Source organism: Triturus cristatus, chromosome 4_1 (genome assembly GCF_964204655.1).
Source record: "Triturus cristatus chromosome 4_1, aTriCri1.1, whole genome shotgun sequence".
In the NCBI taxonomy this organism is placed as follows: domain Eukaryota; kingdom Metazoa; phylum Chordata; class Amphibia; order Caudata; family Salamandridae; genus Triturus; species Triturus cristatus.
This window is the reverse complement of record NC_140585.1, coordinates 1,045,087,466-1,045,114,033: the sequence shown is the minus strand read 5'-3', so window position 1 is coordinate 1,045,114,033 and position 26,568 is coordinate 1,045,087,466. Positions and strand designations below refer to the sequence as shown.

Here is a 26,568-nt window from a genome sequence, read left to right as displayed (position 1 = left end):
AAGAAAGGCAGTGCAGAAGAGGACTGTCTCACAATGGGTTGTCTTCTGCACCAAAATTTGCTACACGCTGGCCAAAAAGCAGCCTCCTGAAGGCTTAGGGCTCATTCCACTAGAGCTAAGGCTACTACCACTGCATTGCAATGTGGAATTCCAGTCCTTGATATTTATCAGGGAGCAATGTGGGCTATCCCTGCACACATTTATCAAGCACTACTGTGCGGACAGTCAAGTCTGCAGTAATGTTCTTTTTGGCCGCATTGTCCTGCAGGACTTCCTGGTCTAAACTTGTCCGCAGTTCCTCCTCCAGGGGTTGGTACTGACCCACCCATCCTCCCCACACTGCAGACAGGTTTCGAGTGTTTGGGCTGATCCCTTTAAGGGCCCTTGTTGTTCAAAACACACCAGTGTCAGTGCACTGCATGGCTCCGCGCTTCTGGAGTGGAGAGTCATTAAAAGTAACTGACGTCAGCGCGCCGAGGTGGTGTCTATATAGGTGACGCAGACATCACATTGGCACAGACGATGTCACGCAAAGCCAACCGATTACACCTTCTGGAGTGCAGGGGTATTGGTTGAAGATAAATCTTCCGGATCCAGTCTGATGCCTGGAAAAATCTGCAGCTAGATCATGTCTTTACCAGATGAGGCGTTACCGACAGTAAGTAACTGGTCCTTTAGCACTGGTCAGCAGTGGTAAAGGGCTCAGAGTCCTAAGGCCAACATAAAGAATCAGCAAACAGAGGAAGTAGGCAGGCACAAAGTTTGGGGAAGACCACCCCAAGGATGACAGATGTAACTTGCATAAAACAGCAAAATGAGAATTTGGGCAAGTGGTGCTGAATAATTTATTTCAGCCTGCTCTTTATTCAAGCATAGCAAGCTCAGATTTCCGCCCTTGCTGGGAAATGTTTTGAGATACTAAGATCCCTGTGGAAAATCTTCCATTTTCTTCCAGAGGCCGCCCAGAACACCGTAATCCATCACTGGTGAATTCCAGACTGGCTTACTGCAAAATCCTTTACTTGGGTGTGGCACAAACACCTCTTAATAAATTACAATGGGTCCAGAATATGCAGCTGCTCGGACACTGTTGAATCTTTCCAGCAGGGCTGCTATGAAACCTTCATTGCGGAAATTACACTGGCTCCTGATACAGTATAGAGTCCTTTTTAAAGCACTTTATTACTTTAAGGCTTTCTCTTCTCATGGCACTCACTACCTTCAGTCTATGGTGTACTTCTATGTGTCTGCCAGAAATCTGAGATCCGGGCCATATTTGCCACTGTTCCAAAATTCAAACCGGTGAGAACGGGACAGAGATCTTTTGCCTATCTGGCACCTAAAGCATGGAATACCCTCCCTTTGCAAATACGCCAGGTGTCTTCCGAACCTCAGTTCCGAAAGAAACTTAAAACCTGGTTCTTTTGTTAAGAGTAAATGCCCCTTCATCTGGGTTTTCGTCCTTTTGTGTTTGCTTCCTAGCGCTAGGACCCAACGTTTTATAAATCGTATTATTACGATCTACATAAATTCTATTTGCTGCTGCAGCATAAATCCTTCAAATGTATTGTAATTACAGGGGTTGGGAGCACCCTGCTGGCATACTAACGCAGTTGTCAGTCTTCAAAAACCAGAATGCATTTATTAAGTTCACTGTAGTGTTAGTACTGAAGTAAAGTTGTTTGCCATCACAATTTATATGGACAGAGTCGTTTCTTTGGTTTGAAGGTGCTTGACATGCTGCTTCTAGTTCCTTTGGTCATTTACCACTCCAAGCAGGTGCATCCCATGATTAGCCAGCCGCACAGCTTCAGGAGGATCCTAACAATTACATGGGGTGGGATCCCTCTTACTGCATTTTGGCATCTATCTTCCCAAATGCATCATTGTTTAAGGAGTTCATTGTAGTGTTAGTATTCACAAGTAAAGTTATTCACCATCCAGTAATAGTGCAGACAGTAATTGGTGCATTGTCATTGCAACCTTGAAATTTGGAATACATTTAATGTTTTTCAGATTTTCAAACTAGCACTTGTATGGGCTTCATTTCAAATTCTCAAACTAGTGCATGGGTGCCTAGGCCGAGTGTTACATAGTGCCTGTGTTTCAGCTGTCTTAAGAGAAATGGCATATCTAGCAGACTGCGTATGTTCGGGAAGGACATGCCAATACAAAACACAACACCCACATAAGTGTAAGACCATTTCAATTCACAAAATCTACATTAAAATCTACTACAGCTGTACGACTGGCAAAACAGGCTAAATGAAAAATGTACTAGGTATCGTAATGGAAAATTTCTATTCTATGAAGGACTCGGAGGCGAGGATTATACCTTCTTTCTTTGTTTATTTTCAAATAGCAGCTGTGAAAACAAGGATAACATTCAACAAACTTCCTTTCCCATCATGCCAGTGAAAGAAGTCAATAACATAAACAAAGTTCCCGTCCAATCAGGAGCCGTCTGTCCCTTCAAGGGGTGTTGTCCTTCCTCTCTCGCCCTCTTTCTTCCTGCAACTCAGCCGACTTCGGAAGACTTTCAATCCTGTTTGGAGGACTCGGTCACTGTAAGGCAGAGAGAGACCACCGAAATATCCCTAGCAACGACTACGTCGCAAACCGTACAATTCAAATAGAAAAAACATGAGCAATTGCAATTCATAACATGTCAGATTAAATTCACAATGGTAACCATGAAACGGAAAATGATGACTTACTTCCATAAACAGATCCAAGAACCTGGGTGGGTTCCTAAGAACTTAGGGTGAGCTAATCCTCGCCTCTGAGTCCTTATCAGAATTCAAACTTTCCGTTACGATAGCTAGGAAAGTTTTCATTCTATAGCAGGACCTGGAGGCGAGGATTATGCTAGTTCAAAGTTTGTCCATCACTAGTGCCGCAATGGAGGAGACTGGTTTATAGTAAAACCTCTTAAAGGTTGAATCCGAAGACCAGTCTGCTGCATTCATAATGTCCTCCAAGCTGGCTCTCAAAGCAAACGCCTTTGAGGCCATGGCCCTGGGCACGGAGTGAGCGCCAAAACTCTTGGTATCGATGCCCTCCTCCTGCATAATCCATCACACCCACCTGGCGATGGTTGGAGATGTAACTGCCCGGAAGGCTTCCTCAAAGCAACCAACAGATGTCATTCCATGTGGACAGAGGTCCGCCGTCATGGCCTTGTAAGCCTTGATGCATCTGACCACGCACAACTTGGGCGCCGTTGGAAAAGCTGGGTAGGAAATTGCCCTGAAGTGGCATTTGGTACTCCTAGTAACATGGAATGTGACGCCTTCTGAGGTAAAAGACCTACCTGAAATGTCTAAGGCTTGAACATCTGACACTCTTCTGCAGGAGATGAGACACAAAAGGATGGCCAATTTGGCCGACAATTGCTTCTTGGAGAGATATCTATTGCTTGCCCAGTCCGACAAGAACTTCAAGACCTTATTCACGTCCCAAAGGGTCGAATATCTTGGTTCCGGAGGGAGGAACAACTGGATGCCCTGAAGTAATTTTTAACTAGCAGATGCTCCCCCACAGGGAGGCCCGCAACCACGGCGTGGCCTGCAGAGATGGCCGACCCAAAGTTATTAACCGATGGGAAGATTAGACCCTCTGCAGCTAGGCCAGCCAGGAAGTTTAAGATATGGACAACGTGCGTCCCCAGGGGATTCAAACCCTTTTGCAAGCGCCAACCCATTCATCTGGACCAGGCTGATCGGTACCGTTTAACCGTACCCTCTGACCAGGCCTTGGAGAGGAGACACGCAGCGTCATTCAATAGGCCCTGGATCTGCCATCATGACCTGTAATCCTCCAAGCCATGAGGTGGAGATTGCCGGTCGTGATCGGGTGAGGATTCCCGGTTGGGTCGGTCAGGAGATGAGGACACTGGTGTAGACTGATTGGAGAAGCCCAAGAAAGTTCCATCAGAAATGGAAACCAAACTTGCGATCTCCACGTTGGGGTAATCACCACCAAGTCCGCCTGCTGTCTGCGTACCTGCATCGTCAGGTGCATGATCATGGCGAAAGGGGTAACCGTGTTCCGTCATCCAGGTCTGGAGAAAGGCATCGGTGGCTACAGCTCCCGGGTCCGGTCTCCAACTGTAATACCGGGAAAGCTGAGGGTCGAGCCGGGATGCAAAAAGATCGGTCATGAATGGGCCCCAAAGAGAAGCAAGGGCCCTGAACATGTCTCTGAGAAGCTTCCACAAGCTTGTATTCCGCAGATGGCGCGATTGCCAATCTGCCAATTGGTTAGCTGACCCCGGAAGATGCTCTGCTGTCACCGAGACATGATAGTCCAGGCAGTACTCCCAAAAGGTCTTGGCCAGGTCCGCCAGAGCTTTGGACCTCGTACCCCCTACGTGATTGATGTAACAGACCGCCGCTACATTGTCCATCTTCAGCAGGACGCACGATTGAACCCGGTCTCTGGTCCAACGCTTGACCGCAAAGGAGGCTGCCATTAGTTCCAGGCAGTTGATGTGGAGGGTCCGTTCGGTAGCGGACCATCCGCCTCCTGTGGTGAACTCTCCACAAAGGGCTCCCCAGTCCGAACCGCTGGCAACGGACTCGATCACCAAATCCGGTTGAGACCCAAAAATGGTCCGTCCGTTCCATGCCTCTGTTTGAGAGCCATCGTAGTTCCTCCCGGGCCTCTTCCGACAGAGGAACACGCTGGGAGTTTGAAAGGCCACAGTGGAGGTGAAGGGCTCGGAAGTGTAGGGGGCCCGAAAAGATGGCCTGGATCAAGGAAGACAGCAGCCCCACCACCCTGGCCAGCTGGCGAAGGGTGACTTGCTGTCGAGACAACGTCCTTCGAATTTCTAGGTGAATCTTTGCCAACTTTCTGGACGGCAGACTCAATGTGGAGACCCTCGAGTCGATCTCAAACCCCAGACATGTAATGTACGTGACGGAGCCACGGCTGACTTGGCCTGACTTAACACAAACCCCAAGGATTGAAGAAGGTCGTTGGGCATTGTTCCATCAGCAGCATGTCATCCAGGTATACGATCATGCGAATTCCGGACGCTCTCGAGTGTTCTATGACTGGTTTCAAAACCATGGTAAAACACCAAGGAGCAGAAGACAGGCCGAAAGGCAGCAAGGTGAACTCGAAAGTGCGGTTTTGCCACTGAAACTGCAGTAAACAGCAATGAGGGGGAAGATGGGGACCGCCAGGTACGCGTCCTTGAGGTCCAGCTGCACCATCAGGTTGCCACGGCGAAGAAGATCCTGAAGGTGAGTACCTTCCACTTTGAAGTGGCGGTACACCAGCCCCCCGTTGAACTCCTGCAGGTTGATCACTGGGCGTTGACCCCCGTCCTGCTTTTGGACTAGAAATAAATTGCTGAGAAATCCAGAGTGAGGCATGGTCTGGCAAATCGCCACCTTGCACAGGAGCTCCTGTGAACTTCCTGCTGTATAAGCTTGGCTTCCTGTCCAGAGAAAATGATGGGTCAGGGAGGAGTGGCCTTAACTGGGGACCCATAGAATTCTTTTTGAAAACTCACACCATCTGGAGAACCCAGGCATCTGAAGTGAGGGCGCGCCAGTTGGGGAAAAACCGTGCCATGCGGCCCCCAAGCGCGTGCAAGAAATAAAAGAAAAACTCGCTGTGCGACTTGGAGTTTCCTCCTTCTGCCCTGGGTCCGTTATGTTGACCTCTGTGGCGTGCTCATCCTTGTGTGGGGTAGAAGCCTCCGAATCGTGAGGAGTCCTGCCATTGGCCGCGTTGGGATTGCTGGCCCCTGCTGGAGGCGACTGAAGAGCGCCCCCTACCACAGCCGGCCCCGCTGAAAACATGCGCATTGAAAATGCACTTTACTGTGGACTGGGTCTTGTCAAGAGAATTAAACGTGGTAACAACTTTTCCCAACTCCTTGACGAGCGGATTGCCAAAAAGTCCCCCTTGAGCCGCCTGCCCCGCTTCTGACGTGGTCAGCTCCCCCAGCTTGGGATCAATTTTGATCAGCAAGGATCTGTGCCTCTCGGTACAGATGGCACAGTTCGCATTGCCTACAAATATAACCGCACGGTGGGCCCAGCTAGAGTGGATCTTTGGGGAAATCAAAGCCCTGAAAGCCTTGGCATCCTCCGCCATGTCAAACATTTTAACAAGGGGGCCTACCACGTCCAGGAGCTTGTCCTGGCATGACCGCCAAGAGTGGTCAATGGCCTTCTTGGGGTCTTTAATGTTTTTGTTCAGGAAAGTGGCCATCTGTTCAGCTATCTCCGGAGTGACCGCAACTTTCCATTCCAAAGACTGGTGAGACACTCCTGATTCCTATGGGCTTGCGGAGTCTGCTGGCGTCATCCTTAACCACCTTGGAGCAGGAACACCACTCAGAAGAACGTGGTTACATAAGGTCCTCAGGTTCCTGATGATCCGATTGTGAATCAATGGGACACGTGGGCGGGAGGGCCGATGGCCTCCAAGGCCTATCCTGATTGGAATCCCCCTCAGAACCTGTCGGCGAACCATCAGAGGGTGGGTGGCTGAGAGGGAGCATCCTCCGGTGGAGGGGAAATGGTAGGAGGGTTAACTTGTTGGGGAGTTTGGGGTTGAGTCCCTAGGAAGGAAGGCTTAAGCCTGTCAAAGGCATCCATATCCACCCTAGAATCATGAGGGCGTTTGCACGGATTCTCAGAGGGGGGGAGGGGGGGCAGTGGCCTGCTCCAGAGGTAGTGGGGCTGAGGTTCCAGGCAGATCTTCCCTCTGTGAGAGGGGTTGAAGGCACCGTTGCGCCATCTCCAAGAGTCTCTTCTCTAGAGGGGCTCTGAGTCTGAGACCGCCCTAACAATGGAGGCGTCCACTGCGTCACAAAATTTGCAGTGACAGGAAAATACGGGACGCCCTCCTCATAGTAATCGCCGTAATCCTCCATGAGGTAAGTATGAAAATGACTGAGGACAGGCAGTAAATATTAGGTGGCTTCCCACCAGGTAAGAGGGATAGGTAAACCCAAATTGGGAGGGGGGGCCCTAGTCAAACCTGTTATTGAGGCAGAAATAGAAACATTTGAGCCAAAGGCCCTGCAAAGGAGGGGGCAAGCGCACACTGTATCAGGCCCGCAGAGGACCCCTCACAGCTCTTACCAGAGCAGGCAGACAGTTTGCCCTCATGTTAAAAACGGGCTCTAAACAGTTAAACTTCAGCCTGGGCAGAGTCTGCCTTACCGGAGACCGTGCTCCAAATCGTCTTCACCCGCAGGGTGTCACGCTCCAGGCTTACTTGGGGCACAGAGAGAGACTCGCCGCGGTCGGTAGGTGCTCAGATCTGACAGAAAACTAAAGCACCTTCCGCTCCGCGGTCCAGCAAGAGACAGAGCTTTGGAGGACGATGCGCTTAAGGCGCGCACCTTCTAGCGGCCAACAGACCGCCGCGCGCCCGCCACAATCCCTCACAGAGGATAATTGCAGCGTGAACATAAGTTAGGTAGCGAGTGGAGCGAAACATTGTCCCGCGGCCACACCGTGCCACGAGACCTCAAACCAAAAACCTAAACACACAATCAAGGTGACAAAAAAATAGCAGAGAAATAAAGAACAAGCATTTGCAATGCAATAGGTCTCGCATTAAGTTTGAGCTATTGGCATTGCTAAATATTGCAACACCAACTGCAACAAAAGTCTATAAATTGTAGGCCAAAAAAATGTTTATTTTTGTAGCAATGGTGGCATGCTGCGCTTTAGATGAATATGTTTAAAAGTAAAGTGCGCCTTATAGCAATCGCAGTAATAGTTAATTGTGGATGCGTTAACAATTGATGTGTGCACTGCCGGCTGGTGGTGTGTGTGTGTGCCTGGTGAAAGCGTGCACGCATGGCTGGTGGTGTGTGTGCCTGGTGAAAGCGTGCACTGATGTCTGGTGGAAGCGTGCACTGACGGCTGGTGAAAGCGTGCACTGACGGCTGGTGGTGTTTATGCCCGGTAAAAGCATGCACTGATGTTGTGGTTGTGTGTGTATGTGTGTGTGGTTGTGTGTGTGTGTGTGTGTGTGTGGTGGTGGTGGTGGTCTGTGTGTTTGGGGTTGGGTATGTGTGAGGCAGCCAGCCACCCTGCACCAGCTGCTGAAGGCAGCTAGTCACTCTGCTTCTCTGCACTGGCACGATGAGATGCCAGCTGGTGAAGGCGGCCAGTCACCTTGCTTCTCTGCACTGGAATGATGTAGGTTCACAAATGTTATCACTTTATTCCTCCCTGGTGTCCCCTCAAGTCTTTCTTTCATCCCCATCCTCACCATGAGAGACTGAAAGACTGAGTTGAAATGAGTGACTGGTTGAGAAAAGGACAGCCTCTGCTGAAAGGAGGGACAGAATGACGAGGGGAGAGATAGCTCGTGTAGTACAGGATGGCAGTGCCGCTAGAAGACAGTGGCAGCAGGAGTCCACTAAGAAGCCGAGAGCTTCTGGTGGAAGGTGGAAAGGAGTGACTCAGAGGGAGAGACAGCCCATGGGGATGGCAATTAGGAGAGACTGAAGGGGTGAAGTGAATGGAGGAGACCGGTAAGAAGCAGAGACTCTAGTGAAGGAAGGGACAGGGTGACCAGGAGAGCACAGAGACAGCCTGGAGTGGTGGTGGGGAGTGCCACAAGGATAGACTGAGTCTGAGATGAAATAAGTGACCGGGTTAGAAACAGAGGGCCTCTGGTGAAAGGAGGGGCAGGGTTACAAGGAGATGGGAGAGACAGCCGCGAATAACCGGTGGGCAGCATCCCCAAAGGCCACGCCCCAGCTTCCCAGCCGCAGATCATAGATCTATTGCATTGACATTGTGAACCCCCCACTTTAGCAGCTAGAGCGGGGTGGGGCTCTATATGTACCTCTTCTGTCTGCAACTCGGCAGATAAACGGGCAACATTAACGCAATAAAGAAGAAAAAAGATTGGCTAGTAGTAGAAAAGGGGAAAAAGGATGGATGGATGAGCTGGTGAAAGAATGGGTTGATAAAAGGATATATGGATGAGTGGGTGCATGAAATCATGGATAAATATGTGAGAGGATGGGTGTATGAGAGGGTGAAAAGATGGATGGATGGGTGAAAGGATGATGAACACTGAGTGGGTAAAAGATTAATGGGTGGCTAGAAGGATGCATTTGTGGGTGGGTGAAAGATGGATGGTTGTGTGGATAGAATAATGAATGAGTGAGAGGATGGTTGAATAAGTGGGTGAAAGGTTGAATAAGTGGGTGAAAGAATGGATAAATGGATGAGAGGATGGTGATATGAGAGGGTGGTTAGATGAGTGGGTGAGAGGATGGGTAAATGTGTGGGTGAGAGATGGGTGGATGAGAATAGATGAATGGGTGGGTGAAAGAATGGCAGAGTAAAAGGAAATGAGAGGATGAATTGATGTGTGAAAGGATGACAGAGTACATGGAAATCTGGGAGAATAGATAGATGGATAGATAAAATGGACAAAAACACAATCTAACCTTAAAGCTCAGCATGCTACAGTTGCCTGTTTCGAGCCAAACAGCAGAGAAAAAGCTGAAACAAAGTTCTTACCCTTGTAGAGTTGTGCGATACGCAACATTTTAACACGAATATGTTGGTTTAGCTGAAACTTTGCCCTGAATGGCCTGAGCGCGCTGATGGCTCGTCGCAGGAAAGTAGTATTCTATAATCAGACATTCCAGCGATAAGGAAGCCCGACTCTCCTATGACAACTCGCTGAGAGATGCGTTTCACAATTTGTTTTTTTAAAACAGTAAAAACGCAGAGGAACAGAAATGGTGACCGGAATGATTTGCCTTCAGTTTGACTGCGACTTGGTATGAAGGCAGGAGGCAATGAATGCTCGGTTTCCGCATCAATGCTAAAACTCTGGCCCGGCTTCTGGTTGGGGAAGGCAGGAAAGTGGTACGCGCAGCGTGGGCACTGCTTGGGGGTGGGCGGGGGGTGGAGGGGCAGATCAGAAAATTCTATTTTAAAGCCGCTGCTCCAGATAGTACAGCGCAGCGTGGGGTTGTCAGCTGTAAGTAACAACGCAGGTCGCGAGCCCTAAAAAGGGAATGCAAAAAGAAACCAGAAGATATACAATGTTAACGGAGGCTCTGGGTTAAAAAAACAAGCAGGAAGTGGGATAAGGCACTAAGGCGGAGAGAGGCACGCAGGCTGGCAAATGGTGTGCACTTTCGCGGCCGCTTTGATGTTCTCAGTGGCCGTGCGGCTCACTGAGAACATCAAAGCGGCCGCTAAAGTGATCACGCAGGCTGACAAATGGTGCACGCGCCCGGCGCACATGCACTGTACCTGATATGCCTGCAGCCTTTGGGAGCACTTTCAAAAGCCCCTTACTAAATGTCTCGCAGAGCATCGCTTACGCGATAGCTCAAGTGAGACCTAAAAAGGGGACTGGAGTCCCGACACTCATCTGTACTCTGCTGCAAGCAGCGAAGAATGAGGGCGAGAGAGGAAGGACAACCCCCCTTGAAGGGACAGACAGCTCCTGATTGGATGGGGACTTTGTTTATGATGTTGACTTCTTTCCCTGCATGATGGGAAAGGAAGTTTGTTGAATGTTATCCCTGTTTTAACCGCTGCTATTTGAAAATAAACGAAGAAAGAAGGCAAAATCCTCGCCTCCGAGTCCTGTCATAGAATTATACTTCAGTCTCGCATTGGAGTGAGTGAAGCACCGCCCATTGCCCAATACTTGTACTGCAACTCTCCCATAAAAATAAGTGGGGCCAGTGACCAACACTGACACAAAGGGAAATATATAAAATAAATTCCATAACATTTGAAATAAATCTTTATTTCATTTTATTTTTAGAATGTCATATTAAAATATCTAAATGTTATTTTTATGTAAATGTACAATATGTGAATACAGTATATTAAAGATATTTTTTTAAATGTAAATCACTTAATTTGCATCCATGTTTAACATATTCGGCACCAATGATACTGTCAGGGTGAGAGGAGAATTAACGCTTCATTACTTAAAAAATAAATTATAAATGAATTCATAATTATGAAGTTTTCATGCAGGGGGATTGTCCCTTGTTACTGTTTTAATTCCTGTTGAGTAGGAGTCAGAAAAATGTGTTTTACATATTTTTTCATTTTCATTTAAAGCAAAACTTGTATTAATCATTTTTAAAATCCCCATTACTTTCTATAGAGAGATCATCCTTGGTGCATCAATCTCCATAAATAGGCAGAACGCTTCTGATAGTAGCTTTATACTTGTAAATTCAGTCATAGCATGGTCCACCCCCTCATTGGAGGGTGTGGAGACCGGTAAGTCTACATCTAGTTGTCCAGGCCCCACTTGTAGACGTTTTCTTGTCACAGGTTTTACCCACTGACTTCATTGGTAGCGCTCGAGGCTACCCTTGTGACCAGCACCTCGCACCTGGACATACCAGGGCAAGTAAACCGAAACTGCTGCTGGTTCTAAGGACCTTGGCTCCCTACTTACCTAAGTCCAGAAGAAAAACCCTGTAACTCGATTGCAAGTACCCCTATGCAGTGTGTATTTCCCATGCCTTAAATCTGACGGGTGTATTTTCTGTGTTTTTGAAATTTGCTAACTTGAGAAGTACTTACCTAATCTCGAAGATCTTGGTGTCTAAATTAATATAAAAGTCTGTTATTTTTCTATATTGGTGTAGGATTTCCTTATGAAGTCTAATTTTTGGACTGTGTGCAACAAATGCCTATCGCCCACCTCTGATTTAAAAAAAAAAAAAAATTTTGTAATATCTTTATTAGTATTTTTTATTTTTTCCCAGTCTCAACCGTTACATTTATCATTAAACATCAATAGACATCACTTACATTTTTACAACTTGTTTTGTGACATTGCACAGTGAAAGCGGTGTATGTCTTTCTCATGATGTTGATATCACTGGTTTCTGCAGTGCATGGATGCCCGTCCAGATGCCAATTATCCTGAGCACTGACGGCTCACACATCCTGTCATCTCTGAACCATCACCAGGGTTAACGTGTTGAGTGTACCTATTCCTGACAAAAATCTATAATTTAACAAAAATAAGAGTTGTCCAATGTAAATAGACAGTAGTCTCAACACTCATACAAGAATGGTAGGCGCTGTAGAGCCCAAACTCTTTAGTGTTACCCTAAATCATACCTAAAATATACAGAACCATATGCTTGAATAAATACCGCCCTTACACATTAGATATCTCTTCTTTTTTTTTTTTTGTTGGTCCTTTGTACATGTAACATTTCAACCTAATTCTTGTATTAACCAATAATAAACCTAAACAAACAAAAGATGTCCGTGTGCGGGAAGATCATGTACTCAATACTATACATAACGTGTCGTATTTGCTGTTGCCATATCTGGAATAATGTCTCGTTATCGTGTGTGGGCTGCCATTTCCATTACTCATACGGGCGTGTGGTCACCGAGGTGTTTCTGCTGCCATGCAACATCAGTTGGGAATGGAATGCGGGTTCTTATCTGATTCAACCACTATGGTTGGGGAAGGAGATAGGCGCGGCATATCGTCTACTCTCCGGCAACAGTCCAGGTGCTAAGCCTCCGCCTGCGCTGCTGTCTGCAGTAGGGCGTCACTCTGCACGAGCATTTTGAGCATAGCGTCGCAGGTCTGCACAATGGGATGTTTCCTCAACCCTGCCGTTTCTTCCCTGTGTAGGGTAGTGCTTTCAGCCTGCGCCCACACCTCCAGGGATTTTTTCCAGTATGATACCTCTGGCGGGTCTTTGTGCTTCCACCTTTTAGTTATGAGTCGTTTCGCCGTTATAAGGCCTAAATCTCGAAATCGGAAGCTCGTTTTATGTATCTTATTTCTTTTATAAAACCCCAGGATACAGACTTCCCAATTTGCAGGCACATCCATGTTAGTGCAGTTAGTTAACGTTGCCGATACCGCACTCCAGTAAGTCTGGAGCCGAGGGCAAGCCCAGAGCATGTGGAGCAGATTAGCGCCCAAGAGACTACATCTTGGGCATGCAGAGGCGTCGATATTAAATAAAATATTTGTTAATTTTGTCTGGGGAAAGATACGCCCTGTGTAATATGTATGTTTGTATTAATTTAAATCTTGAATTGCGCGGTACATGAGTGGCGCTGGCAAATATTCGATCCCAGTCTTTATCTGTCCAAGGACGGCCTCTATCGTCAGTCCAGTGAGCGCGAAGCCTCTGTAGTGGCTGCAGCGTGTGACTTAAGGAGGGCCTGCACTAACCAGTGTATTATATACGACCCCTCACCCATTACATGTAGATACTGTAATAATTGATGTGCCGGCGGTTCATTTGTTATGTCCCCCCCATGCTGAAGTGAGCGTCCGTGTAATAGTTGCATATGTAAGGAATCGTCCCCGTGGTAAATCTCGCCCACCTCTGATAAGGCTAAGGCTGCCGACCACACTACCACAAATAGAGCACCTTGGGATTGTTACAGCAAGCCCCCTGTACACTAGTGAGGGATACCTGGACTCGCTACACAGTGCACCCCATTTTGGTACACTTTCAAGAGCGAGCTCTCTTCCTACACCTTGCTTTATCATTAATCCAGATTCAAGTCTGTGTGTTATCCTAAGTAGAGAAGAGGGTGCTTTATGGTCAGATGGGATTCTTTATTGAAATTGAACAAAACTACATTTGGCCCTTTAGTTAGGGAACTACTTTGGTATAAGCTTTGGACCAAATATACAAACAATGGAAGTAATCAATTCTTATTAGTTAGTAATGTATGCCCATTACATTACAGATTATGCCCACTAAATAAGAGAGCATGCCCATCTGACACAGTGTGTGTTTGCCCTTCCTTTTGTTACAGAAACAAATATTCATATCTCAGAACTGTTGGAAACTTTTTCATACTGAATATCTTGGATGATCTTTTTCAGATCCAAGAAGTAAATGCACAGATAAAGAAAGAGAAGGAGGAGTCAGAGGCTCGTATGCGCCAGGCATCAAAGAGCTCTGAGCAGTCATCTGGAGGAGGGGGAGGAGGTTCTAAACATTATCCAGAAGACGACTTACAGTTATTAATCAAAGCTGTGAACCTCTTCCCAGCTGGGACAAATGCAAGGTATTATCTTCACTGAAATTATATGTGATGTTAAAGCAACATATGGGGTGTAGTCGAACAACCACACATTCTTTTGTATCTGTAAACAGATGTATTCTGTAGTTTACAATTTAAAGAGCCTAACTAGATGTTTTAATAAACTGGTTTTGTCACTTTTGTCTCCTCTACCATGTTCAGTGGTTGAGACTTTAGGGATAACTCATTTTCATTTGCACTGAAAAAAGTTGCTTAGGTTCTCAGCAATTATTTTAATAACATTACAGTCGCAACTGGATGTGCTAAGGATGTACTATAGGAAGAATTTATTTATGTATTCTTGATATTGAGAAGAGACATGTTATACCTTGGTGAGAAAAGTTACATTTTATTTGGTTTTTAGATCTATTAAATTGCAAAGAGTATTTTCTTATAACTATCCAGGGGTCATTGTACTGATAACGTGTCTTTTAAAGAGCATGACCATCATTCAATGAGACCTCTGAAAGACTTATGGGAAAATATTGTTCTGTTATTAAGCATGGTTGCTCAGGATTATTTGGAGAGCACCCTCTTAATTCTAATCTCAGATATTTTGAAGGGAAACCCTTAAAGTAAGTATTAAACATGCCTTCTGCCATTGGTTTGGAGGCCTTATCTTTAGAATTGGGGATTCCTCTGGTCATTCAATAATTTAAATTTTGGGCATTTAATATTTAGCATTTTTAACTATGCACAATGTCAAATCTGTGCCAGAAGATTTAGAAGACCTCTATGTAAGTGAAAGGCAGCTGACGAAACGTAAGGCATACAATTTCTGGCTAAGATGATGGCGGTGTAGATGCAGAGAGAGGTGGCCCAATTGTGCTTTCAACAGAGCTGATGGTAAGCGCTAAAATCCAAGAATCATCACACCTTGTTCCAAGTTCTTCTTGATCAAGGTAGGGAATGCTCTGAAGAGTACTACAAGGGCTCCTGTGATACCAGGGCTGTTCTCTGCAAGGCATCTGGCCTCCCAGAGATGAGAGAACATTACCTGAAGACTGTGCATTTTACTGGAGCAGCTATAGGTCTACCTAGAAGCCTGCCTGCCTACTCAGATGGAAGAAGAGTGGTTGACCCTGCAGGAGAGACTAGCCACAAGGAGAAGCTCAGCCATATATTTCTGGCATGTGTAAGACCCAGAAAATGCTGACTAACACAGGAACCAAGCTGGTGCTGACCCAAGCTTTGTGAGGTTAACTAGTCTTCCTGGGCTATTCATGTGACGATCTGCGTGACAACACTACAAGCCAGAACAATGTGTCGTCTTATGTTTTCAAAGACTTGTGCTACTGCTTCCCAACCTGTGGTGTATCCTGTGAGAATCTGCACACAGCTGGGAGGCTGCAAATACCAAAGACAGGCACCCACCAATCAGACACACTGTTGATTCAGGCTGTTCAAGGGAGGGTGCTGTCTTCGGTATTGTGCTACCGAAGATGATGTCGCCAATGCAGTCCAGCTGAGTGCACCATCCATTGTGCTGCACCAAGCTCATGTTCACTGAGCAGAAAGCACATGGTCTAATATCACAAGCGTGAGAGATTGTCTTGAACAAGCAAGAATAAACCTGCTATTTGGAAGTTGCCATTTGCCAGCATGAACTCTTTGGCTCATGAACTGATAGAACTACACATTATCCGACTTGGTAATAGCTTACGGTACTCATACCTATGCCAAATCTTTGCCTATGACCACATCTCTGATATATACCTACCGTAAAAATAATTGGGGTCACTCTAACATTGGCATAGGACACAGTAGATTTAGTGAATAACTAGACAATGTACCTAAACCCAAACCCATATTGCTGTGACATTAAAGTACTTTCCTTTTACTAACAGAAGCACTGGTTGGGACAGTTAATTATTGTGTCTGTTGTTTGACAGTTTGAGGTCTGTGTATCTGCCGCTCACAATATCTCTCTGAGAAGACTTGGACTGCTCACCCTCGCTCACTCAAGATTAAGTTGCTGGGAATTTACCTGGAAGCAGGCGCAATGGGAGGGTTGAGTTGGATAGATAAGGGATTTAGTTGAGGGGAATCCGGTGCCTTATGGTAATCTGCGGATTCCTACTTGGCAGCCTCTGCAAGTCATGGTGAGGCCAAGTGCAGTAGATGGTGCCTGCAGCTGACTTGATTGAAGCACTGTTTAAGTACATTCATAAGGTCCATCTGACTTTGGTCACTCTGTTGTGAGGATCTTTCTCTCCTGCCAGTATTATATTTGTCTTCATCACTGCAGCTGTTGAAGGACTGTATCCTATATGACAAACTATACTTTTAGAATTTTTTCTCAGGAAGTGGAGGAGTTGCGGGAAGAGTGATGAAGAGAGTCCGTATTCCACATATGTATATTCTAATTCCAATGAGTGTGTGAACTACTTAAATTTTATTTGAGCACCTTTAGCGATGATAGTCTTGTGTCATAAGAGTACGCTTAAAGTATGTTATTTGCCATTTATTGATACAGGTGTACTATGCCCATAAATCATAGTAATACGTGTAGGTAATTGACTTTACTAATATTTTAATTGACCAGTTTCCTTATTCTTTTTTTTATATATTTCTATTGTGCATTTACCACAAGCAAACAATATTTTGTTTCCTAATACTCTGGTCTATTTGTTATGTCTTTTCTCATCGTAGATGGGAGGTCATTGCCAATTACATGAACTTACATTCAACCTCTGGAATAAAAAGGAACGCTAAAGATGTCATTAGTAAAGCGAAGAGCCTTCAGAGACTTGGTAATTTTGTTACCTCAGTTGATTTTAACATTGTGCTCAAAACAGGTTTTGTCAAATAAAATTAAAGTACTCGAAATGGTAGGTTTAGGTGTGAATTGTAGCGACTTCGGTTGAAGAGCAGGGTTGTTTGAAATCAAATATTGAAATTATTTGGGGGATAAGACATATTAAAAGACGATTACTATTGAAGGCATGCGCTATGAAGGCGGACCTGCACATGCTTCGCTACAAACCACTGCCAGAGTGAAAGGTTATAGGTCTGCGCGGGATAATAATACCAAATGTAAGTGGTACTGAGCCTTGTGACTGCTGCACTATGCGTGGTAATGCTGAGGCTAAGGTGATGATGTAGCTGTTAAATAGGTGTGTAGGTAAGTGAGGCAGAATTTGCTGCTATAAAGGCTCCTACATGCTGAACTTGATAAAATAATGCCCCCAAAAAGGTAAGCTTATGACTATACTGTAAATGAAGATAAAATTGAATGTAAACTAGATTAAAAATTAGGTTGATGCATGCCATAGGTGTTCAGCGTGCTGGTCGTCTAGTAGTGGTATAGTCCTATTAGGTAGCGGTGACATTTAGCTGCGTTTAAGCTAGCTTCTCTTAGCATAAGAATTAATTAGATCCTGTATTTAGAAGTTTTGAATTTTTATGGGCCAGAAAAAAACGTAGCCCTTACAGGAAAGTATTTTCCATATCTGTTATTTTCAAAGGGAATTTCGGTATTTGAATTGTTCACATTTTGCATATTGCTCATTAGGCACGGTTTTGATTAAAATGGGTTATGGATACAAATGTATATGGGGAAGGGAGGTTTTGTTTATTGGTGATGAATTTACGACAACATTATTAAAAACAAATTGCATTGAATAAATGCCAGAACTTGGCAATGTGTACACATTTGTAAACAAAAGGGGGTTTTGCAGTAGTTTAGAATAAGGGACAAGATCATAGTGACATGAAAACACAATTTAAAGGTTGTACTAGGCTGAAAAAGAGCTTTTGGCAAGCAGACACTCTTCCAGTTTTGATTTGTTTCCAATATGTAGATATGGTTTCTACTGTTTGCCTACTCAAAGTACTACAGAAATTGGCAGTGTGCTGGCATTAGGTAATGCTGTAAAAAAGTCTAATGCTATAAACACTTCTAATGCTCTTACTATTAAAAGTTAACTCTGCAGGTACCTTAGTAGTAACCCTTTAAAAAGGCATGTGCCAGACTTTGTCGAAAGCTTGGCAATTACAGGTAAAAGAATAGGACTGCAGCTCTTCTGTAAAACAAAGGTATTTAACTCTTAGACATTTGTGATTAAATGTGAATTACATTGGTTAAAATTGAACAAATTGTGACTAATATAATGAACTACGAAGTGTCCTTTCAAGAATCTGTTTTCTGCTGGTCACTATCAACTTGCTGTAGGCTACTTTGAAAAGAAATAGAGAAATGTAGAAACAACTTTAATGTATTTGAAGATATCATACGAGGACATCTTTTAGCATATCACCATAACTTTTTTTTTTCGTTTAAAATTTGTTTATTGGGATTTTTACATTACTTATTACATATTGACATCTTACATCATTATAATGCATTGACATATACCTGCAATTGGGAGCGGAATGATTGTAAGGAATAGCATACACTTTTACTGCATCCCCGCCATTATAAAAACTAGACATTGGAAAAAGTTTCTGCGAGGAACCCTCCTGCTGGTTTGTGCTTTTCAGTGGTTGTTTCTTATACTCTGGCTGGGCATGCTTCCAATGGTCATGCATAAATATTCCACTCCCATGTTTTCTTTTCCCTGTGTTATTGTGTCTAATCTTGTCTGAATGTGTTCCCATCTAACTGTCATCAGAGTCGTAGCTGCCGATGTGAAACAGCGAACTGCCAACTATGGGGGTGAAACTAGGGGAGACGTTGGGGAGCTATCGGACTATGTGTCGAAGATATCAATAGTGCAGACGGTGTTGTTACCTTTGTACGGTGTGATGGTACGGATGTTGGGGGGGGGGGGGGGGGTTGAAGCCCTCATGGCAGGTTACCCTAGTGTAGAAGAGGAGAGCTCCCGGTATGACTTTAGCTGGACCTTGGATTTAGGCAGGTGGTCTCTGTCGTGGGACTTCTGCTACTGACCCTACAGGGGGACAGAGGTGGGGTCTGGGATTGGGAGTCTACTGGTGCTTCCGTCGGAGTTGTTTCGTGCGTGAATGTGTATAACTGTGCCCATTCTAAAGAAATGGGATGCTTTCGGATTCCCTTTACTTCCTCTTCTCTCAGCACCTCTTCTTCCGCCTTACCCCATTTTTTTCATGCCGCCTACCCAGGCTGCTTCCGGGGGTACCGTTGGGGCCCGCCAGTGCATGGCTATTCCCCTTTTTGCTAAAAGAATGGCAAGGGATGCAAAGCGGTTCAGCCCTTTTTCAGCCTTCCGCCTGCGGAAGATCCCGAGGGCACACGCTTCGGACATAGTCGTAATGTTGGTCGTCACCCTAAGCGTCTGGTGGACCCGATCTCAGTAGTCTTGAATGGTGGGGCAGTCCCAAAACATGTGCTTAAAGTCTGCCTCAGGGGTTTGACATAGAGGGCATGCAAAGTGTGTGTCTAGATAAAAACGGTGGAGGCGGTGTGGCATGAGGTATGCTCTGTGAAGGACATTATATATTGAATGTTCCTGAAACGCGCGTTCCTGGAGACCTTTTTGGGGTATTCTAAGGCTGTATCCCTCTCCTTATCGTTAAACACTCTCCCCATTTCTGTTTCCCATGTCTGGCGCAATGACTGTAATGGGGTGAGGATCAGTTCCGGGGGGCCTTGTAGAGCCACATGACCAGGTGCCGGCCCGATCCCATGTGCAAAATGGTATATATGACTGGATGTGTCAGAGGCTGCCCCTCGTTTGGGTCCCAGTAGCGGCGGCTACTGTCAGAGTTGCCTGTGTGTTAAAAACTGGCCTGGCGGGAGGCCGTATTGGTCGGTCATCTGGGCATATGTCCTAAGTGGGCCCTCCTCAAACAGGGCCTCTATCTCTGTGGCTGCAAGGTCGGTCCAGATGTGGAGAGCACCAGCAGTATAGTATTTCTCCTCTCTGGGGAAACCTACTAAAGAAAGTACAGGCGAGTACGGGGGTCTACTTTTGGACATGCGATGGATTATCATCATACATGTGCGAGCTATGGATATCTGGAGAGGTCGAGTGCGCATGGGCTTGGTGCCTGGTAGCAGCATCCTATGAATTGCCGGGAGTGGTATACGGCCCTCCTCAGCGAGCATATCACCATAACTTTAGCAGTAAAACCCTGTGTCAAAATTACCAGTTGAGACAAGTTTACACCAGGTTTATCCCCCAGTTTACAATTGTTTGTTGCAAGTAGGAAACTGTGCCCACAAGCTGCTACTGGGTAATTAGTGTACACACAATTTTTCTCTCTCTTCTTTTGTGTGTTGTGTTTTATGCCAATCTTAGAGGATTGTAAATTGGAGAACACAATTTAATTAAGTGTATTCTGATGGATAATTTTATCTGCTGAATCTTAACTTTTAGAATATCCCCAGGCACCAGACTGAACCCAGATATTTTTCTTAGCAGTGCTCCCAAGCTCTGGTTGGTGGTAGGCATCCTGTAGCTCTGTGGCACTCTGGACGGGAAGGAGTAGAGCAGCATATAAACACCACCTATAGTCGCTGAGGTTAATTCTATATTGTCGCACCTGCTGATGTGGCTCTAGAGCTGCACTTCCACTTTGGCGGTCTTCCGATGGTTTCCATATTTTCCAACAGTGTGCTAGGGAATGATGTCCCCGCAAAAAGCTTCAAGTCATGAGAGACTGCAAGAAGCAGATGTTGGTGAAAACCCATATGAGGTATGTCTCTGGTACTTAGGCTCCGGGCATGACTCCAAGACATGTCATGTGAGTACACGTGCACCCAAAGGCATTCCAACAGGCAGGCAAAACTCTGTCACAGAACACAAGAGCTTGTGGTCAGATCATAGGTCCTACTCCGAAGTTGCGGGTCCGGGCTCAATCCCAGTTACATGTCATAGCTGTTCGAGCAAGAGGTCTGTTTCTCTGTCATAGGCGTCTGATAAGTCGAAGTCCAGGCATAAGAAGACCAAAATCCCACAAGAAAGTAAAAGGATGTCAAGATAAAAATCACACCCCTTTGAAGTCTCCAAAATCGGAACCAATTCCACAGTTGGTCCTGACTGACTCCAAATTTCCCAGGCAGTAGTCCGCTTTACAGCTTCAAGGACCCCATGCACCAGATATTTGGTGTGATTCCAGCTCTTTTAGGCATACTCTCAGACCCCATGGAGCTGCAGGTGTCTCCAGTAGTGATTGTGTTTGTGGGTCTGGACCCGCTACCAGGTCTGTGCCAAATTGGTATAGATGCCATTGGTGTTTCTCGTTCACTAACACGGACTAAGCGCCAGTAGAAGACTTTGTGCCAACATTTGCCCAATCTAGACCTATGTTGCGCTATGAAATTACAAAGCTCAGATAGTTTGCTCTAATCCGAGATTTGTGCATCAGTGTCATTACCAGCTGAGACTGAATTATTTTTTTGCCTCATATTCCGACCCAGTACAGGAGACACATATGACCACTCGGTACACCGATGATTATGGGGACTGATTTCTCCCCATCAATACAATAATAATGCATTATATCTAGACCCACAAACTAAGAGTGGGCTAGATACATCTCCTGAAACAGATCTTGTCTTGACTCGCCACAGGGATCACGAACAGAGTAAAATGCTTTGTTTGCATTAGTAATTCGAGAGCACCTGAGACACTACAACTTCAGTTTCCCACCACTTAGATGAAAACAAGCTTTCTAAGGTTCTCCTGCCAGAGCCTTCTTCATCTGAGCCATTACTGCCATATAAGAAAGCCTGTACTGATGGTCCTATGGCTACACGGTCCAAACCATTTTCCTTTCCACGAGTCAGTCAACCTGTGGCTCTACGACATAGACCTGTTCCTGGTGGTAAGGACTTTCTTACTAAGCATCCTACACCGGAAGCCGGATTGTGCAGCCCTCCAGTAAGGTCAGTTATTTTCCATCCAAACCCTGGATAGGGAATCCAAGAAAATTGATGCTTTCTGGTAAATAATGTTTTCATCAGTGAGCCACTATCAGTGTGGTTTGATTATTAGCAGGTACACAAGTCTGATATGGGACATGGCCAGCAAGATCTTGCTGACTGTCCCAGAGGACCGCAGGGCTTAGCTGTCCAAGACGATACAGAACGGCCAGGATGTGGCAGAATATGTGCTCGGGTTGGCCTAGATTCTACTGTCTGCATTGACAGAGCTATTTGCACTAGCGTCATGTTCAAAGGCATACCTGGATGAGGTCAACTGGGATTTCTGTTGACCTGCACATATCTCAATGGATATGCCCCATGGCGACTCAAGGCTCTTTGGATAACAGGCTGATTTGGTGCTAGAATAATAACAGTTGCACCACAGCACGATTCTTGGAGTTGATGCCTGCAGAGCCATTTTCACCACTTCATTAAATTTAGGGGTTACTCCAGAGGGGTAGCTTGCAGGCAACACTAACCCGCTCATCCGATTGTACCTCACACAGCCGAGTCCTTTCGGGCCATAAATGTGGCATTGGTAGAAAAGAACAGCTCAGCAGGGACTATTCTTCAGTTCTTCCTCCCATGCTGCAGTGGCTACTAAGCCACCAAAGTTTGCCCCTATGACAGGCCAGTACGAGACCCGATTGAACTGATCCTTCCCGCTTGAAGATCCATCACAACCGATGGGTCTTATAGATTGTTCAAAAGGGTTACACCCTCCCTTTTTTTTTTCTTCCCCACCTCACCTTCCTCCCACACCAGAGTGAATTTTGGAGGAGCTCTCTGTAATCCTAATGAAGAAAGTCAATCTTTTACTCTCCAAGGGTTACATCGAACAGGCACTTGACACTGAAAAAGTACAAGGATGCTGTTTGGGCTACTTCCTCATTACAAAGGAGGACAGGGGCGTCTCAGGCAGTTTCCAGACCTCTGCCCGGTGAATGTCTTTCTGCAGAACTGCAAATTCAGAATGCTCACACTAGCTCCGATCTCTCTTATCTGGACCCAGTTGACTGCATGGTTTCCTTAGACTTGCAGGATACGCCCTTTCCTTATTCCTGTTGTGAAGTACAGCAGGCATTACATGCAGTTCAGGGTGAACCAACACCATTTTCGGTTTGTTGCGCTCCTCTTCAACCTCACTTTGAGTGTTCACGAAAGTGATGATGGTAGTCGCTGTTCATCTTCAGAGGTCAGGCATACATACATTCCTGTACCTCAGTGACTCGCTGCTAAAGGCCAATCATTGGTAGGGCACCTCCGAACAACAGATAAACTCCTGACATCATCTGGTTTCACCATCAATGAGCCGAAGTCCAAGCTACTCCCAACACAAAGGGTTCCATTTATTTGGTCAGTTCTGACCACACTGACTTTCAAGACCTTTCTTCCAATGCAGCGAGTCTAGGACATTCAGGATATGATCCTGATGTTTTGGGATCAGTTCTGGGTTTTGTTGAGGATGGCTCTTGAGACTTCTCGGTCTCCTCGTCTTGTGTATCATCCTCTTCAAGAACCCCAGGTGGCACATGCATGCTCTGTAGTAGTCCTTCGTTTTCCTATGAGCCCAGGATCAGGGCTGCCTCTCCAACTCCATTCATATTCCAAAGGAGACAGTGGAGGATCTGCAGTAGTGGACGTCAGCCTGATTTGCAGTAGGTCACTCTCCCTTCCCACCCAGAGTTAAAGGTAGTTACAGATGCATTGCTGCGGGGGGGTGCCATCTGGGAGAGGTGGGGATCAGAGGCCTCTGGTTTCCTGCTAAGAGCCAGCTGCATATCAACATGCTTAAGCCTCGAGTGTTCAATCTAGCCCTCAGAGCCTTCCTGATTGCTATCAAAGGGAGACTGGCAGGGTCCAGTAATGCCAGAGTGGACAGGCTATGCAGGTGTTATCTGGCAGATCACAAGTGGCTTCTCCATCCCGATGTGGTGCAGGGCTTCTTCAGTCAGTGGGATTCCACTGGTTAGATGTTTGCCACAGTTGAGAAAGTGCAGTGTCAGCAGTTTAGCACACTTAAGTTTCCTCTGAGGCATATAATAGGAGACGCTTTCTGGCTGGAACTGAAGAAGGGGGCTCTATCCCCATTTCCAATGCTCCCACTCCTACCTCCAGTGCTTGAAAAGATTAGGACAGAGTGGGCCCAAGTCATTCTAATCGCCCTGATCTTGCCAATGAGGGTGTGGTACTCAGATCTTCTAAGCACTTGTCCTCTGATCAGGCTACCACTTTGGGAGGACCGTCGAGCGCAGCAACAGGGCAGAGTCCTGCATCTAGAGTCTCGACCCCTGATGGTATTCAACTTGCAGACTGAGGTGTCTGATGCTATTCTTGCGACCAGACACTCTTCCAAAAAGTTCATCTGTGCATGGTGAGAAATGCCTTGAGTGCTGCCTGATGTACCAAACCCATGCTCTTTTTGCAGGCCACACTTTCTTATGCTCTTCTCTTTGGTATTTTGTTACCCCAGCAAGGTCTTTTAGGTACAATGGTGGGCTATCAGCCCTCTCTAGCTTTCTGTGTTTACCGGACCAACTGTCCTTATTTTAATGACCAGTTGTGGTGGTACATTTTATTAAGGGTTTGAGGCGTGTCTCTGCCGAAAACATCGGCGCCGACCGAACAACCTGTGTCGCAAGAACTTTTTACACCGGATCCTTTGCAAAAGACACTTACCAAGGATCCAAAAACTGGACATTTGGCACTGTCCTCTAAAAAGAGACATTTGGACAAACCAGCTCCACCTCCAAAGAGGAAGGACTGTGCTACCTGCCCTTTCAGAGTGCCTTCCCCGCCTCCTCCACCTCCTCCACCCTCTCCACCTCCACCTTCTCCACCCCTGCCTCATCGCTCTCCAACCCCGTCTCCAGACCATGATGATCAGGGGGACCCATACTACGACCCAGCAGATGTGCCACAAGACCCCACCCCTACAGGATCCCCAGACCCCTGGGATGATTATAATAATCCAGACATTCCAGATGTCCCACAAGATGACCTATATCCATCCAGGCCATCGCCACCAGAAGACTCACTAGGTTTTCACCACCTACTTCGGAGGGCGGCACATTATCACGGGGTAGAGCTACACACTGACCCAGTAGAGGAAGATTTCCTCCTAGACACCTTTGATACAGCACATAGGTCTACTGCTATACTACCTATGCTCAAAGGGGTAATAAAACATGCGCCAGAGGTTTTTAAAGACCCAGTCAGGGCTAGGGTCCTAAACCCACGCATAGAAAAAAAGTATAAAGCTGCCCCTACAGATCCTGCCTACATCAAAGGGCCAGCGCAACTAGATTCCCTAGTGGTATCCACCGCAAGAAAGAGATCAAATTCCAAGGCGTCAGGCGAAGCACCACCACCTGACATGGAATCAAAGCTCCTGGATGCATCAGGAAAACGCACTGTGTCACAGGCAGCTAATATATGGCGTATCGCCAACACTCAAGCGCTATTGGCCAGATACGACAGGGCGCATTATGATGAACTAGAAACCATCATGCACCATCTCCCAGAAAGATATAAAAATAGGGCCAATGAACTAATCCAAGAGGGTAAGACCATAACCAATACCTCTATACGCTGTGCATTAGACGCAGCAGACACAGCCTCCAGGGCCATTAACACCAGTGTCCTACGCCGTCGACACGCTTGGCTGAGAGTGTCCGGCTTTAAACCCGAGGTACAAGCCTCCATATTAAACCACCCGTTTGATCAGGAACATTTATTCGGCCCAAAGATAGATGAGGCCCTCGAAGATGAAAAAAGATACAGATACGGCGAAATCTATGGGAGCCATACAGTCTCACCCTCCTAGACACTCCTTTCGCCGCTCTTCCTTTTGTGGCACGGGCAGAGGATACTCCTCGGATAGCGCGTCCACGTCCTACAAATCCCCTCCGCAGTCCACCTTCACAAAAGGTTATCAAAGAGGCGGATATAGAGGAAATAACAAAGGCAGAGGCAAAACAAATACTGCCCGCTCTGCTACACTGCCTACCCAATGACTTTCCCCTGCTCCCCCCAGACCATCTCACTCCGGTCGGGGGCAGACTACAAACTTTCCTTCACGTCTGGGAGTCCATCACATCAGACAAGTGGGTGACCCAAATTATTCGTTCAGGGTACTGCCTAGAACTCATCTACCCCCCAACATTCCACCCAGGCAACGCCCAATGTCACAAGAACATTCCACGTTACTAAAGCAGGAGGTGATTTCCCTCCTACAATAACACGCAATAGAACAGGTCCCCCACAATCAGCAAAATGTAGGGGTCTACTCCCTATATTTTCTGATACCAAAAAGAGACAAGACTCTACGACCTATCTTAGATCTCCGACCTCTAAACACATACATACATTCGGACCATTTTCACATGGTAACACTTCAGCAGGTACTTCCGCTCCTCTCCCAGGACGACTTTCTCACCACACTGGACTTGAAAGACGCGTACTTTCACATTCCGGTACACCATGCCCACAGAAAGTACCTCAGATTCGTAGTGGACGGGCAACACTACCAGTTCAAGGTGCTCCCATTCGGGGGTCACAACAGCACCACGGGTATTTACCAAGTGCCTAGCGGTAGTGGCGGCACACCTCAGAAGACAGCACATTCACGCCTTCCCGTATCTGGACGACTGG

General features: G+C 46.3%; 1 protein-coding gene across 1 annotated transcript in view; it reads left to right on the top strand.

Annotated features, from left to right (window-relative positions):
- The window catches only part of DNAJC2 (DnaJ heat shock protein family (Hsp40) member C2), a 316,362-nt gene that overhangs the window by 208,484 nt on the left and 81,310 nt on the right, over nucleotides 1-26,568 (top strand). Inside the window, exons 13-14 of the mRNA XM_085654025.1 lie at nucleotides 13,867-14,051; nucleotides 16,719-16,819. Coding sequence (XP_085510151.1) covers nucleotides 13,867-14,051; nucleotides 16,719-16,819 — 286 coding nt within the window. The remainder of the gene's footprint in view (nucleotides 1-13,866; nucleotides 14,052-16,718; nucleotides 16,820-26,568) is intronic.